This window comes from Onthophagus taurus, unplaced genomic scaffold (assembly GCF_036711975.1).
Source record: "Onthophagus taurus isolate NC unplaced genomic scaffold, IU_Otau_3.0 ScKx7SY_15, whole genome shotgun sequence".
NCBI classification, from domain to species: Eukaryota; Metazoa; Arthropoda; class Insecta; order Coleoptera; family Scarabaeidae; genus Onthophagus; species Onthophagus taurus.
In genome coordinates, this window is record NW_027248940.1 from 3,948,261 (window position 1) to 3,963,618 (window position 15,358).

Genomic DNA, 15,358 nt, shown 5'->3' on the forward strand with positions numbered 1-15,358 from the left:
GTTCTTTAAATCTAACTTTAACGCTGCGACCTGTCTGTCCGATGTACATTAAATCACATTCTGGACAATGAATGTTGTAAATACCACTCAGTTCTAAACTATTAAATTTATGTTTATTATTAAACAAATGTAACAGAGGTTTGTTATTATTGGAAATGAAGGCTGGAATAATGTTGAATTTATGTAAATTTCGTGAGAGTTTGTTTTCTAGGGATGGGTGGAAGGGAACAGCGATAAACTTAGGTTTGTTTTTGAAGTGTGGATAGATTATTCTATTTAATTGCATATTATGAACTTTATTGAAAATGTATTGTAAATCTTTAATAGTATACTTATTGTTCAAACCCATTTTGGCAATTCTCCTCACTTCATTAATCAGATTTTCGTCACTGAGTGGAATGTTGTATAAACGGTTGAATAAAAATCTAAATCCAGCATATTTATGTTGTCTACAGTTAAAAGATTCTTTTGGGATCATAATATCAGTGTTGGTAGGTTTAGTGAAAATGTTGAACAAAAGCTTGTTGCAATTAATGTCTCTTTGAATTTGTAAATCGAGGAAGTTAAGTATACCGGAGTCATTTTCACACTCTGTGGTGAATTCTAAATTTGAGATGTTGTTGAAAATAGTTGTAAGTGCATGAAGTTTAGCTGGGTTACCTTTAAAAATTATGAAAATATCGTCCACGTATTGTTACGTTCGGGGGTTGTTTCTTATGCAGTAGGGGTTACTCGCTTGATCTTTGTTCTTTGTGAGAGGTATCGCATAGATATTAAATAATTAAAATCTTACTTACCCTTTTATTTATCGTCGTCACCCTCCGTCAAGGCTATGAGTTAGGATGGATTGTTGCGGGGTTGAACAATTAAACTTCACTTATTTCCCAAAATTATGTTTAATCGAATACTACTTTCTACAAATGACTCTTAACTCTACGGTGGCCGGTTCGCGATTTCCCCCATTGTCCCTCAATGTCCGCCGATCATCGGTCGCGGTAGCGTTAAACCCTTAGTTAGCATTTTTCATACGACCGATGTTCGGGACATTGTCTTAAATCATGGCCGTTCGCGTAGAAGGAGATGTCGCGTGTAAAGAGATTATATTTTTCTGAGAAAAGAGTATTTTCAAAATCGTTGACAAATGAAGACCTTACGGCAACAACGGTACAAGCCTCATTTTTAAAAAAAGTGAGTTATTTAATTTTTTTATATCAGTAGGCTATGACTTTTACTTAAAAAACAAAAACTTCCGATAAAAAAACGTTGACAGGTTCGTAAATAGAGAAAATCGTTTTTACATTAAACTTAAAATACAGTTTTTTTAATGTAAAAAGGGTACAAGCCGTATTTAGCGTTATTAAATTAAATTATGGCGGCGTCAAACAGTTTTCCGACTCAAAAAAAAACGTTTCACAACGAAAACTCAGAAAGTGATAGTGACGTAGACCTTGGGTCTGACGATAGTGCAAATGAAACTTCTTCAGACGAATATAGACAGGTAAGTTTTAAAATATGTGGCTTATTACCTTCTTCAGTTAAATTAATGTGATTTATTTTATTTTATTTTTTTTTTATATTTAAATTACGATGTTATATTTTCATAATGCAAAAATGTTACATTTTCCTATTCTTTGGTTCAAAATGCTTTAAAAATTATACGGGGTGATTCTCTACCGATGCGACAAACTTCGGCAGATGATTCTCTGGCGAAAATTAATGTTAGTTTCTATTATGAACCATATGCGCCTTCGGCACCCCTGAGGAGCTACGCCCCTCTAATTTGGTTTTAATTTTTTGCTCGGAAACCATAAGTACCTTAGGAATGAAATTTGGGGTAGAAGTTCAGCTCCTAATAGGCCACGTTTTGAGCCATTTTTAGCTTTTAATTAGAGCAGAAGGCGCTTATGGTTCATAATAAAAACTGGCCTTAATTTTCGACAGAGAATCATCTGCTGAAGTTTGTCGCATCGATAGAGAATCACCCTATAGATACATAATATATTAGTAATAATTTTAAGAAATTTTAAGAATAATAATTTAGTAATAATATTGTGACTTATCCCTTTATGCCTTCGAAAATATCTGAAACTACTTAGTACTATTTTTAGGAAAATGGTTTTACTAATCTTGAAGGTCCGCGTTCTTTAAATAAAAGAATTTCTTTTCACACGCCACCTAAAGCTATTCCTTCAAGAAAGCGCAAGGCAAACTTTGCAAGGCAGGTTAGAAATAAAAGAAAGATTAAACGAAATTTGGGTCACAAATATGTGAATAAACGACAAAAGCAAGTAGCTGAACAAGAACTTGGACCTTCGTGCGACTGTCGCCGAAAATATCGAAATGCTTTAGAAGGAAAAGAGATGCACATTTTCAACACTTTTTGGGACTTAGCGGATTACAACAAACAAAATATTTACCTTTTTTCGCAAATGAAATAGAGTATCGTCACGGAAAGTTACTATACAATACTTTGTAAAAGTTAATGGCGTTGATGTCAAGGTGTGCAAGCAAGAATTTCTTGCAGTGCATGGCTTACAAAAATCAAAAAAAAGAATTCAGCTTTTGTATGAACAAATTAGCAAAGGAGCTACTACCCCAAAAAGTGACCAACGTGGTAAACATCAGAACAGGGCAAGTAAGATTAGTGATGCTGATCTTGATAATGTGAAGGCACACATCAATTCAATTCCTAAATACACCAGTCACTACAGTAGACAAAAAAATCCTGATAAGGTGTACACAGATCAAGACTTATCCATTTCTGCTCTGTGCCATGATTATTACCTTGAATGGTGTGAAGACAAAGGTTTACATGCCGTAAAAGAAAGTTACTACAGAAACGTGTTTTGTAATGAGTTCAATATTGGATTCAAACTCCCTAAAACCGACACTTGCAAAACATGTGACTTTCTCAACATACAAATAAAACACGCTTTGAGTAAAGGCGAATTAGCAGACACCTTTAAGACTGAACTTGAACTACATCATTGTAGGGCAGAAGAGCTACAAACAAGTCTCAAAGAAGAAATAGAAAAAGCTAAAAATACACGAGATACCCTCGTCTTAAGTTTCGATTTACAGCAGGCTCTACCAGTACCAAATTTAACGGTTGGACTTGCTTTTTATCTAAGAAAAGCGTGGACTTACAACTTAGGAATACATGACTGTATAGAGGATAGAGGATATATGTACATGTGGCCTGAAAATGTAGCCAAGCGAGGCAGCGATGAAATTGCTAGCATTTTATACAAACATTTTAAGAAAAATTGCAATGATCAGTATACAAAGCTTATTGTATATAGCGATAATTGCGCAGGTCAAAATAAAAATTGGACCATTGTTTGTTTATGGCAACAACTAATACGAGAAAATTTTTTTAAGAGCATAGAGCACAGATTTTTAGTAGTCGGTCACACGCATCTTCCATCTGATCGTGATTTTGCAGTTATAGAAAAATACAAGCGCAACTATTTAAAACAAGTATATTGTCCTGAGGACTGGTACCAAGCTGTTTTAAAAGCAAAAAGGAAGAATCCTTTCAATGTTATTATACTTGAACAAGAAGACATTTTATCTTTTAAAGACCTACAGATGAAAATAACAAAATAATAAGGATATAATAATAAGGCTGATAATAAGGATAAGCTGAATTTCAGTAAAATCTGTGCTTTTAAATTTGTACAAGACAATCCAAATGTAATGTTCTTTAAACACATTTGGAACGAAGAATATAAAACAGTAAATATAGGTAAAAGAGGTATAAGAAGATCTGTAAATATGTTAATAAAAGATTTAAAAAAAAATATGATGCTCCCATTCAATTAAACCAAAAGAAACTATCCAATCTTTTCGCACTTCTAAAGTATATACCTCCGATTTATCAAAATTTTTATAGGGAGATTGGTGTTGGTGAAAATAAAAATGTAAATAGTGCACCGACTATAGATGATGACATAGAACATTTAGACAACTTCAGCGACATTGACGACGAAAAGTAAAATAAAATTCATCTTAATTTATTAGAAAATTTAATAATGTTTATTGTGTGTTATTTTTTGTTTTTTTGTTTGTTGTGACTATTTCATGAATTAAATGTGTTTTTGTTCTTATCTAGTTATTTTTATTTAAAATTTTCACTTATTTCAGACTCTTTAGTGTTGCCATTATGAATTTGATGTCTTAGGTGACTTAGATGACTTAGGTAATAGCTACTGGACTACCTTCTCGACTTATCATTTTTGAATACATTTTCGTGTAATAAGCCACACTATTTTGACATAAATTAAATTTTGTCATTGAAAGCGCTGTTTTTCAAAAAAAATCTTCAGTTTTCATCGAAGAGAAATAAGCAAGTTTCAAATAGTAAATGTTATAGAATTTTTATCTTACTTCTTATTATTTCACGATTTAATTACAAATTAAAATGTTGATTTTCTCAAAAAGTTAGTTGTGTGGCATGTACCGTTGTTGCTCTAACGTCTTCAAATATATCGGCTAGGATTCCTGATATAGGTGAACCCATAGGTAACCCATCGTTCATTCTGTAAAATTTCTCATTAAAAGTAAAAAAGTTTTGTTTGCAGGTGAATTCGAGAATTTTAAGAAAACTATTGATTTCCAGGATGTTCAAGTTATGTTTGTTATGGTTGTTAATTAAATATTTTCCAATGATATCAATGGTTTGGGTTATGGGGACGTTTGCGTATAAGTTCTTTATGTCAAAAGAAAGTAATCTATGGTTTTTATCTATATTAAAATTTTTTTAAATTTTTATTAATTCTGTGGAATTTTTTATTGTATGAGTAAAGTTTGGTATAAAAAGTTTTGAATTAGTTTGGCTATACGGTTTGTGGGTGTGTTTAAATTACCAATAATTGGTCTGATATCTTTGTTTGGTTTATGAAGTTTTATAAGACTTTTCAGAATAGGAATAAGGGGGTTCATTTCGAAGTAATTAAAATTGTTAATATCAAATTTATGAAGGAACATTAAGTTTTCTTTGACAAGTTTTCTCAAATTATTGTTAAAAGGAACTGTAGGATTGGACTTAATTTCAAAAATGTTATTTTGTTCAAAAAAATCAAGGGTTTTATTAATGTATGTGGATTTATCCAGAATAACCACACCAGCCCCTTTATCCCCCAGGGTTATAATTAGATTATTATCTTTTATTTTATTTTTCAATTTGGAAGTTTTTTTCAAGAACTGAGTGGTTTACAGTAGGAGATATGTTATCAATATCTTCAATTAACCGTCTGTTGTCTCTAAATATTTGTTTAATATTTTGATTATAACTTAATTGAGATTCCATTTTAATTGCTAGATGGACAGGTTTCGTTCTGAACGGAAGAGAGAATTTATGACCGAGGTTGAGGACTTCTATATCTTCATCCGAAAAACTAACATTGCTAAGATTTGTAAATCTTGGCGCAAACTTTATGTTATTTACTCCTACCGAACAATCAATCGTAATGGAAGGTTGTGAAACATCAATTCTTTTGATACTCAAAAGTTGGCCAAGGTTAGTTTTATAGTTAATAGTTTTCGGCTTATCACCTTGACTACTTTTGTTATCCTTTGTGTTTCTCCGTAAGTTTCGCCTCTTTTTTCTTTTTTAATTATCAACTTTTTTGATTGTTAATTTTTCTTTGTTTACTTTTCCAGTTCTCGTTACTCGAAGAACATTTCACCCTTTTTTGATGTTTCTTTTCACATTCTCTGGTTTTTTCATTGAGGTTCCCAAAACCACTTTTGACGTAAGTCACCATCTGCTCATTCTTTTATTTCTCAAATTTATTTTTCGAGTTATTTTTCAGATTTCTCTTTCTACCTAAACTCTATGATTTAAAATCATCCTTTCACCACCCTACAATATTAATTACTTATTCCTTTTCATATTTCCCGTTACTTAATTTAAGTCACTCTTTGTTTTTTGTTTTTACCGTAATGATTCACCGCTGTGGGGTTTGATGGTTTTTGCACTTTGGCCGGACTTTCCTTTCAACTCAACCACGTATTCTTCCAATTTGACGGTAAATATTTGTTTTGTTAGTAGTGTTTAGTATCATAACAGTTAAGTTGGTTATGTTTAGTATCATAATATTTTAATTATTATTATTTTTTGACATGTCTTTTCTCTCTTTGTTTACTATTCTTAGTCGTGCCTGATGAAGACATATTATTGTCGAAACATGTAGCACCGAACTAATTTAATAAAAGAATTTTCATCGTCATTCAAGAATTTTATTTATTTCTGAATAATAGTTTCCCTGAGCGGTGGATTGGTAGACGGGGGCCGATAGAATGGCCCCCCAGATCCCCAGATCTTACACCCCTTGATTATTTTCTATGGGGTTATCTAAAATCAAAAGTGTACGCTGAGAAACCACTCAATGTAGACGCATTAAAAAATTGTATTAGCGCTTAAAGTCGTAATATTAGTCCGCAATTTATTTATAATACTTTGAAAGAATGTATGAATAGGTTTGCTTATTGTCAAGAAGTGGGTGGAGGGCATTTCGAACAATTGATTAAATGATTAGAATCAGAATTTATTTCTTTTTTATAACATAATTCATATTCTACGGACATTAAATAACTTTAAATATTAAAACTTAAAAACTTGCACATTAAAACTTAAATTATTAGTGGTTTTAATAGAGAATAAAAAATTAAAGAACCATGACAACGTACATGGTTACGCATGGGTAATACTATTTTTTTTGTTCATTATAAAATAAAATTTCTAAAATAACTAATACAAAACTAAACAACATGAAACAGAAAAAAAATACAAACAAACAATTACAACACAGAAAACAATCCAAATACACATATACACGAATTAATCGCTATAAAAATTGTTTCAATTCATTTAAACACTCACTAAACTAATTTCGACGTTTTTGAATAGACATTATTAAAAGCAAACAAAGCGTTTCCATGGTTACCATGTGTAAGGCTATTTTTACGTTCACAAAAAGAAATAAAATTTGTACCTTTAAAGCTAATTTTCTCAAAATTTTCCCTATGTAACCCATATCGATATTTACATCGTTGGTCGCAGAGAAATATATACTTTCAGATCCTGTAAACAAATGCATATGGTGCCATTTAAAAAAAATGTCGATGACGTCATAACTCATAAAAAAATGATTATCAGGAAGTGAATATGGTGTCATAATGTGTGTTATGATTAACCAAAATTGACCCGTTTCGGCATTTTTGCAAAAAAAAAATTGTTATCAATTTATTGAATATGTTCCATAATTTTGCCGCGCACTGTATAATCAAAGGGTGATACCAACAAATAGTCGAATAACTCGTAGAATTAGATCTATTCCGCGAGTGACGTGACGAAGAACGATGTCTATCTCGAGAATTGTGAAAACAATTACAATTACAATTCTTCGACGTATTTGTTGGTATGTTTTGAAATTGGGTAGTCAAAGAATTTATTTGATTTTCCAAATTTTTTGTCCTGTTGTCCTGTTGTTGTTGTTGTTGTGTAATGGTAGTCACTAGTGCTTGACACGTTAACGTCAGATTTTGGATTGTTGTTAGTAATTCGTCGTGTGGTGGTGTTTTTGTGGTGCGATGTTTTTGAACTTCCGGGAGGTGTGTTGAGGTCGATGTCAAATTCAGTGATTCCCACACCTTGTCGGCAATGGAAAGAAGGAAAGAAGGAGGAGCGCAACCGAAACAAGACGAGGTAGTCTCCTTTGCCACAATTTTAATAATAAATTTGGACTAACCACCTGAGAACCACCAACCGTGGTCAACATCGCTCGATAAAAATCTGACGGTTTTTGATCTCCCATTTGCGAACCTAACAGAACATCGTCCATCCGTTTTTCTTCACTCAATGATAACCTGTCGATTAACAATTTTTTGAGTGAAGAATATGGATTTATGTCTGGAGGTCTGGAGGTCTTCGGGGTCACCAAATTGTGGATATACAGTGCTAGCGTAAAGTAACCCCCCCCCTTTTTAACTTCCGAACAGATTGAGATATCAATATCAGCAAAAATACGTCAGGTTCTATATTTTATCAGCACAAATATTTTCTTATGGAAAATTTTGCTATCACTTTTAGTTTTTCCGGAAAATGGATCCACTTTGTTTTTTTAAATGGAACGCCCAGTATATTATGGTATCTTCCGAAAGATGAAACCAATACGAATCCAACGGTACCTCACAATCAAATATCGGTTTATTAGTTTTTCGCATAAAAATTAAACAAAATGCGGAATTTCGCCGGAAAAACCAACGTATCTTCGTCGACTGGAATACCCAGTATGTTAGTGGACTACCTGTCGAAATGCAATCGGCCAGTTAAATAGTGGACAGTAGGTTAACGGTAGGTATACGCTCGAGCTAAGACAGATTTAAAATTGATAGTTCCCTTACTTATTTTTGAAGTATATTAAATTTATGAATTAATCATATTTTATCAAAAAATATTTATAAAGAAAAAAATCAAAGTCAATATAAGAAATGAAATTTTTTTATTAACGATTTTGCCGTATCGATTGAAAAATTGGCTTAGTGTTGTTATTGAATAATAAAAGAATTTTTTATTTATTAAGAACAAACATTTTTGTAGTGTTTCCTCTCTCACACGGCTTAACATGTGATGATCAATATTTTGGCAGACGTCAATAATTTTTTGTTTTAAATCCTCAATACTGTCCAGCGAAATTTCATATACCTTGGATTTTAAATAACACCATAAAAAGAAATCTAAAGGTGTCAGATCTTGTGATCTTGCTCGCCATTCAATCGGCCCACGTCGACCGATCCACCGTCCATTAAAATTTGTATCAAGATAATTTCGTACCATTGTCGCATAATGTGGAGGAGCCATTTCAAAATCGTCAGGATTCTGGTGTACAATTTGCAAAAGACTTGGATTAATATCTTCTAATAATCTTAAATACAATTCCGGTCTAATTTTCGGTTAGGAATATTGGTCTCACGATGTGATTTCCCAATATGCCTGTCCAAACATTTATTTTCTTGGGAAATTGAGTGTTAACTTCACGATATTCATGTGGATTAAAATCACTCTAGTAACGTACATTTTGCCGATGCAATTTTCCATCCAAAAAGAAAGTACATTCATCACTGAAACAAATCTAAAAATATTTCCCCGCCGTTGTTGGACCCACATCACACGTTGATGCGATAGCAGCAGACGACATCATGCACGCATTAACTACTTCTGTTAACATCTGCACTTGTGTGTCTTCAGAAATCGAACGACGACCAGTTCTTTTGCGGTCTTCGACGCTTCCAGTTTCCAAAAACTTATTTACAAGTTCTCTTAAATATTTTCGACTAATTGGACGTTCAGGAAATCGTTCATTAAATTGTCGCTCTGTTTCATGTACAGGTGTCCCAATTTCGATGTCCGCATAGGCTATCTCCGAAACTAAAAGAGATAGAAAAAAAGTAGCTTACATGTCATGATCTCGTTTTTCGAGAAAATGCTAATGCCGAAAACTCCGAACAGCTATCGTCTTTTGTTTTCGTCCTATCGGCAAAAACTGAAAATTATGCGAAAACGACAATCGCGAATATCTCACTTATTATCAAAGATGGAGTATTATAAATAAAACATTATATGGGCAACTTTTTACGAAGAATTCAGTGGCGTAGGTAGAATTTTTTTCCCATTTTTTATTTTTGAGATTTTTGACGTAACTTTATTTTTTTAAATGGAAACCATAGTTGGCTATGACCTAAAATAATTTGTTATTTTCTTCTGATAACAAATATATATAGTTTGCGGGGCATATTTCTTATAGTTATTGAATAATTAACAAAAATTCATTTTGTTCTATCTAAACATAATGTATGTATTTAAAAGTTAATGTTGCTATGGTGATAACCATACATACTATGATGGAACATAATGTATCAAATAATTGCCAAAGTTTGTATTTAAAAATTCACTGACAACTCTGGCATTATGAGCTGGTATGATGCACCAGCATGTTAGGTGTCAAAGTATAACAAAACTAAATAAAACTTTACAATGAACTTCGAAAATTATGAAAATGTAACATGATGGAATGCTATATGTTATCAGATAAGAATGCGACGTTAGTCGCGGAATTATATTTCACAAGGTATTCAGAAAGAAGACAACCGCACGTAAGAACCTTCAGCCGGTTAGCAGAAAATTTAATAGATTTTTGGTCCATCCCCAAACCACGTGCAAAAACATACCAAAATGGCCTGCAAGAGGATGAAGTCAATGTGTTGGCTTCACTTGCGATAAATCCATCAACATCTTGCAGAGAAATTGAACAAGACGTCTGACCCAAAAACCGCTGCTTCCGAATATGAAAGAAAAATATGTATAAACCATACAAAGCGGGCCTAACTCATTATTTACGTGCAGGAGATGTCAATCTAAGATTAGAATTTTGTAGATGATATTTAGAAAAATTAAATAATCTGCTGTTTGTTCAAAATGTCATCTGGACCGATGAAGTCTCTGAGTGTTCAAAGAAGGTTGAGGTTCAATGTATGGTGTGCCCTTTTAGATAATAGAATGTTGGCATATAGTATCTACCATAAAAACTTAAACTCAGGTAATACCTCAATATATCAAGGCAGCACATTGTGCCTTTGGTCGACAATTTGTCATTAAATAAGTCTCAAATGATATATTTTCAATATGACGGAGCACCAGCACATAATGCCAGAGTTGTCAGTGAATTTTTAAATACTACTACAAACTTTGGCAATAATTGGAAACAATGGGCACGTTCAGCCGGTGTCAACTGTTAAGTTGCTATATTAGCAGTCGCGGCTGAACGATATGCTAAGTCAGCGCTGTAAGTCAGCGCTGCCGTAACAACGCAGCAGTTTAGTAAATATCTCAGCGTAAGTAATCTGCGCTTAGTTTGTCAGCGGTTGTGAAATTCTAGGTTAAGATTAATATTTTTTGTTTCTCCCCTTTAATTTTGAAAACTGGCAGAACTGTATAAAATGAAATGAGCTTTAAAATCAACATCATCATCCATTATCTCTTGTAATAACACAAAATTTTCAAAAATATTATTGTTGGCCATACTTTTAGGTTATGCTGAACTGCTAATTCTCAATTCATTCAATTCATTTCTTTGTTCAGCCGATTTCGTTCCGCTGTATTAAAGCTCATACAACTAGCAATTATTAAACAACAACAATTATTAAATAGCTTATTTTCTGCAGATACATGATGCGTGCGATACATCATTGGAAAGCTAAAAGTATGCTCTTTTCAGTAACATCATAATCAAGTATAGTTTGTATTTAAAAAAACACAACTTTGTGTTGCATCTCAAAAATCAACAAGTATGTTTAAAATTTTCAACGGCAGTATATTCTACTTAAAAAAGTGTCTTAAGAACGTATCAACCCCATTTCTCTAATTTCAAAAATAAACGAAATATGAGCATTTTTGAAATCACGAAAATTTGACTTTTTAGCTATAACTTAGAAACAAAAGAAGATAGAGGTTTGGTGTTTGCGGGATTGGATTAATCTCGAAAAAAGAGACCGGGACATGGCACCTACTTTTTTCGTATCTCTTATAGTTTCTGAGATAGCCTATAATAACACCCAAATTTGCCCACCCTGTACATTTCTGTCAGCACGAGCGAATATTAAAATTCCTCCGATTTTGTGCTCTACACTCGTTCTAGCCGTTTTGATCTCGCCTTTCTTTGGTTATACTTGGTCGGGTAGAATTCCAAGATAGAAATGAAGGGCAATATTTGCATGCTGCCTTAAATACAAAATTTCAAGGTACCTGCAAACTTTAAAATTGTTGTTATGACAATTTTTTCTTAGAAGTTTTAAGAAGAACTTTCTTTTTATCCTTTTCTTGCATTGATTGTTTCATAAAAACATTCTAAAAGAATTGCCGATTTTAACCCTTAACCCGAGCGTAGACCGACCTTTAACTGACCGTCCACCATTTATCTGGCCCATTGTATCTCGACAGGTAGTCAACGAAGATACGTTGGTTTTTCCGGCGAAATTTCGCATTTTGTTTAATATTTATGTAAAAAACTAATAAATGGATATTTGATTGTGAGGTGTCGTTGGATTCGAATTGTTTTATTCTTTCGGAAGATACCATAATATACTGGGTGTTCCATTTAAAAAAACAAAGTTGATCCATTTTCCGGAAAAACTAAAAGTGTAAGCAAAATTTTCCATAAGAAAATATTTGTGCTGATAAAATATAGAAACTGACGTTTTTTTGCTTATATTGATATCTCAATCTGTTCAGAAGTTAAAGAGGGGGGGGGGGTTACTTTACGCTAGCACTGTATATATGTGTCCACAATATAACAAGATAAATTAATATTTTAATAAATAATAATATGAACTACATTCTAAGGACTGATAGAATCGATTGATTATTTGAATGATAATAATTTTATATAGTAACGTTCTTTTGTTTTGTACATGTCGTGTGCACAGCATGCTACAATGGGTTACCCTTTAAGAACTTAGGAAATTTATATTTAAGTATAGCTTATAAGCTGCATAAAATACATTTAAAAACATTTTGTTTCTTGCTACTTCTTAATCAAATACTAATTCATTTAATGTTTTATTGTTATTTAGAATTCAGATACTGATGAAAGTGAGTTAGGATCAAGTACGATATTTGCAACAAGATTAAACAACCAATTTATAAGTCGCGTAAGATAAAACTTAAATGAATAAATTTAAGAATTAAAAAAAAATTATTTTTTAGATCTTTTATGCCCCATTGGGAGCTCACCAATATTGCGGAAAAAGCGGTCACGAATACGATTATTACGCGTTCAGTCGCGAGGCAAAAATCGATTTCGAAAGTGTTTCAGGAACCCACGGAAAAGGATTTAAACTAGAATATCAAATCGCTAATTGTTATCGTAATTTAACTGGTCAACAAGGAAAAGTGAAGACGAAAGTCGAAGGAACCGGTTGTACCATATTAATAACAGCCCCTATCGGAACCACCGTTTCTGTTTATTTTTATAATTATTATCTCGAACCTAGCAAGACTTGCAAAGATGATAAGATAGAAATGTACGATGGGCCAACTACAACATCCACGAAATTAGCCACTCATTGCTCGGGATATCCGAATCCGGTGTTTTCAACTCAAAACGTTGTTTTAATACAAATTACGAAACGGCCGAATGCGACGGCTAATATGTTGGATTTCACTTATACGAGTACCGATAAAGGACGAGGTTGTGGGGGGAAAATTTATAGTTATCATGGGATTATTACCAGCCCTTTGTACCCGCAAAATTTTCCGAATATATCGGATTGTGTTTGGGAAATAAATGTTCCGTATGGATTGGATGTGGAAATCCGTTTTATACGTATGCTTAATTTTAGTAGTGTAATTTCAATTATTATATTAATTTAAAATTTTTTTTAGAATTCTCAATACCAAATAGATGCGATACCGATTACGTAACAATAACGACGTATTCAAACAAAATATCAAATGAACATCGATATTGTGGAAACGTAAATAAATTTGAATTATTTTTTAATATTTATTTAATTTAATTTTTGTTTGTTTTAATAGGGATGTTCTCCCGAAATTGAGGTCGTCTAAAAAAGTACTTGTTAGATACGTGACGAGTTTTCATAATGGGGCTGTTGGCTGGGTGGCTAACTTTGCAGCAAAGTTCAATTAACGTACTTAAAGAATACATACACTCCAGAATTAATAATATTAAGTTTTGTTAAATAGATGTGTTAATTAATATAATATAAAAATTCAAAAAATCGCCCAAGTCGTCTTTATAGATCCTGAGAAATAATTTTTGCGCCAAATTAAAACTTAAACCTTGTTCTTTCAATAGATATCAAAGTTATTGTTTCGTCCGAGTAGAATTTTATACTGTAGCGTGTATGCAACCCAATGTGCATGCATGTGAGAGTTCGGGGAAAAACGAGAGTTAATAATAAATGAGTAGTCCACAGTAGTCACCTATACTACTGTTCTGTGGTAGTCAGGGGGGTGAAGGTAGTAGCTAAAATAATAATAATAATAAGCTTTATTTCCATCTTTACAAAAATGCACAGAAAACGTCAAATAATATTCAAACAGTCTGATTTAATCTACTGTAATGGTTCCAGAAAAAAAATCATTTATCGAATACAAGTTTCGTTTTAAAAGATGTTGTTTGAGATAGCTTTTGAATCTCGTGGATGGCTTTATTTTCAAACTATTAGGTAGATGGTTGAAGACCTTAACACAAAAATGAACAGTACTTTTTTGTATCTTAGTATACCGCGTTTTTGGTGGAAGTAAATAGACATTTTCTACTCCACGTGTAACATAACAGTGTTGTTCATATTTTTTAAAGAAAGTATAGTTATTTTTTATAAACATTGCGGATTCAAGAATCACTAACGACGGCATTGTCAGAATTTTATAATATTTAAAAAAGTGTTTACACGATTCCCTCATTTGAAGTCCGAAAACTGCTCTCAAACATTTCTTCTGCACTATGAAGATACGACTTAAATCAACCCCATACCGCAGTCGCGACTCAACACATGCGTAATACGCACTTGTAGCCGCTTGCACTGAAACTACCCGCGAAATAGTTCTCAACGCATAGCACGCCCGATTTATCTTGATAGCTAAATCGTTAATATGCTGTTTCCATGAAAGATTCACATCAATTTTAACACCCAAGAACATCACCTCTTCTGCACGGGCAAGTTGTTTGCCATTGAATCGCAAATTGATGTCACAGTTGGTCGCCGCAGCACTCCCAATCATCATAATGTTTGTTTTTTCAATATTAAGTTGAAGGTTGTTGTAAGAAACCAGTGTTTAAAATTCAATTTATAACTTCAAAATTAATACGTTTATTCATTTATTTATTTTAATTTTTGTTTGAGTGTCGAGTGGTGCGTGCGCAGAAATTTCAAAACGTGTAATGTAACTAGTTATGTCTTTCAATAAATTCTCTTTTGTGTCCAGCCTTCAAGTGTATCTGTTCTTCCTTGTGAAACGAGTTATTCTTTGTGTAAATTTAAACATTGATTAAAAGAGTAAGACTTAATTATAAACTTTAATTTTCTGTCGTTCACTATAAACTTTTTCGAGTTAACGTTAAATAATCTATTTTTATTTTTATTTATTTTTTTTTTTTAAACAAATTTTCTTGAACTGTTTTCGAACAACCAGTTATACAGTAAACTGAGGTTATTTTGTATTTGTGCTGACAATTGTTGTTCCGTTTTCGCAGTTGATACTTTAGTAGAGTCATCCGCGAATAATATTAGTAAATCATCAATTACTCCAGGAAGATCATTGATGTATAAGAGA

At 32.6% G+C, this 15,358-nt stretch overlaps 1 protein-coding gene across 1 annotated transcript in view; it reads left to right on the forward strand.

Annotated features, from left to right (window-relative positions):
- LOC111422615 (cubilin homolog) overlaps positions 1-13,627 on the forward strand; it is a 75,539-nt gene extending 61,912 nt beyond the window's left edge. The window contains exons 4-7 of the mRNA XM_071200944.1: positions 12,634-12,711; positions 12,767-13,385; positions 13,445-13,536; positions 13,598-13,627. Of these exons, the coding sequence (XP_071057045.1) occupies positions 12,634-12,711; positions 12,767-13,385; positions 13,445-13,536; positions 13,598-13,627 (819 nt within the window). The remainder of the gene's footprint in view (positions 1-12,633; positions 12,712-12,766; positions 13,386-13,444; positions 13,537-13,597) is intronic.
- Positions 13,628-15,358: the final 1,731 nt, after the last annotated feature.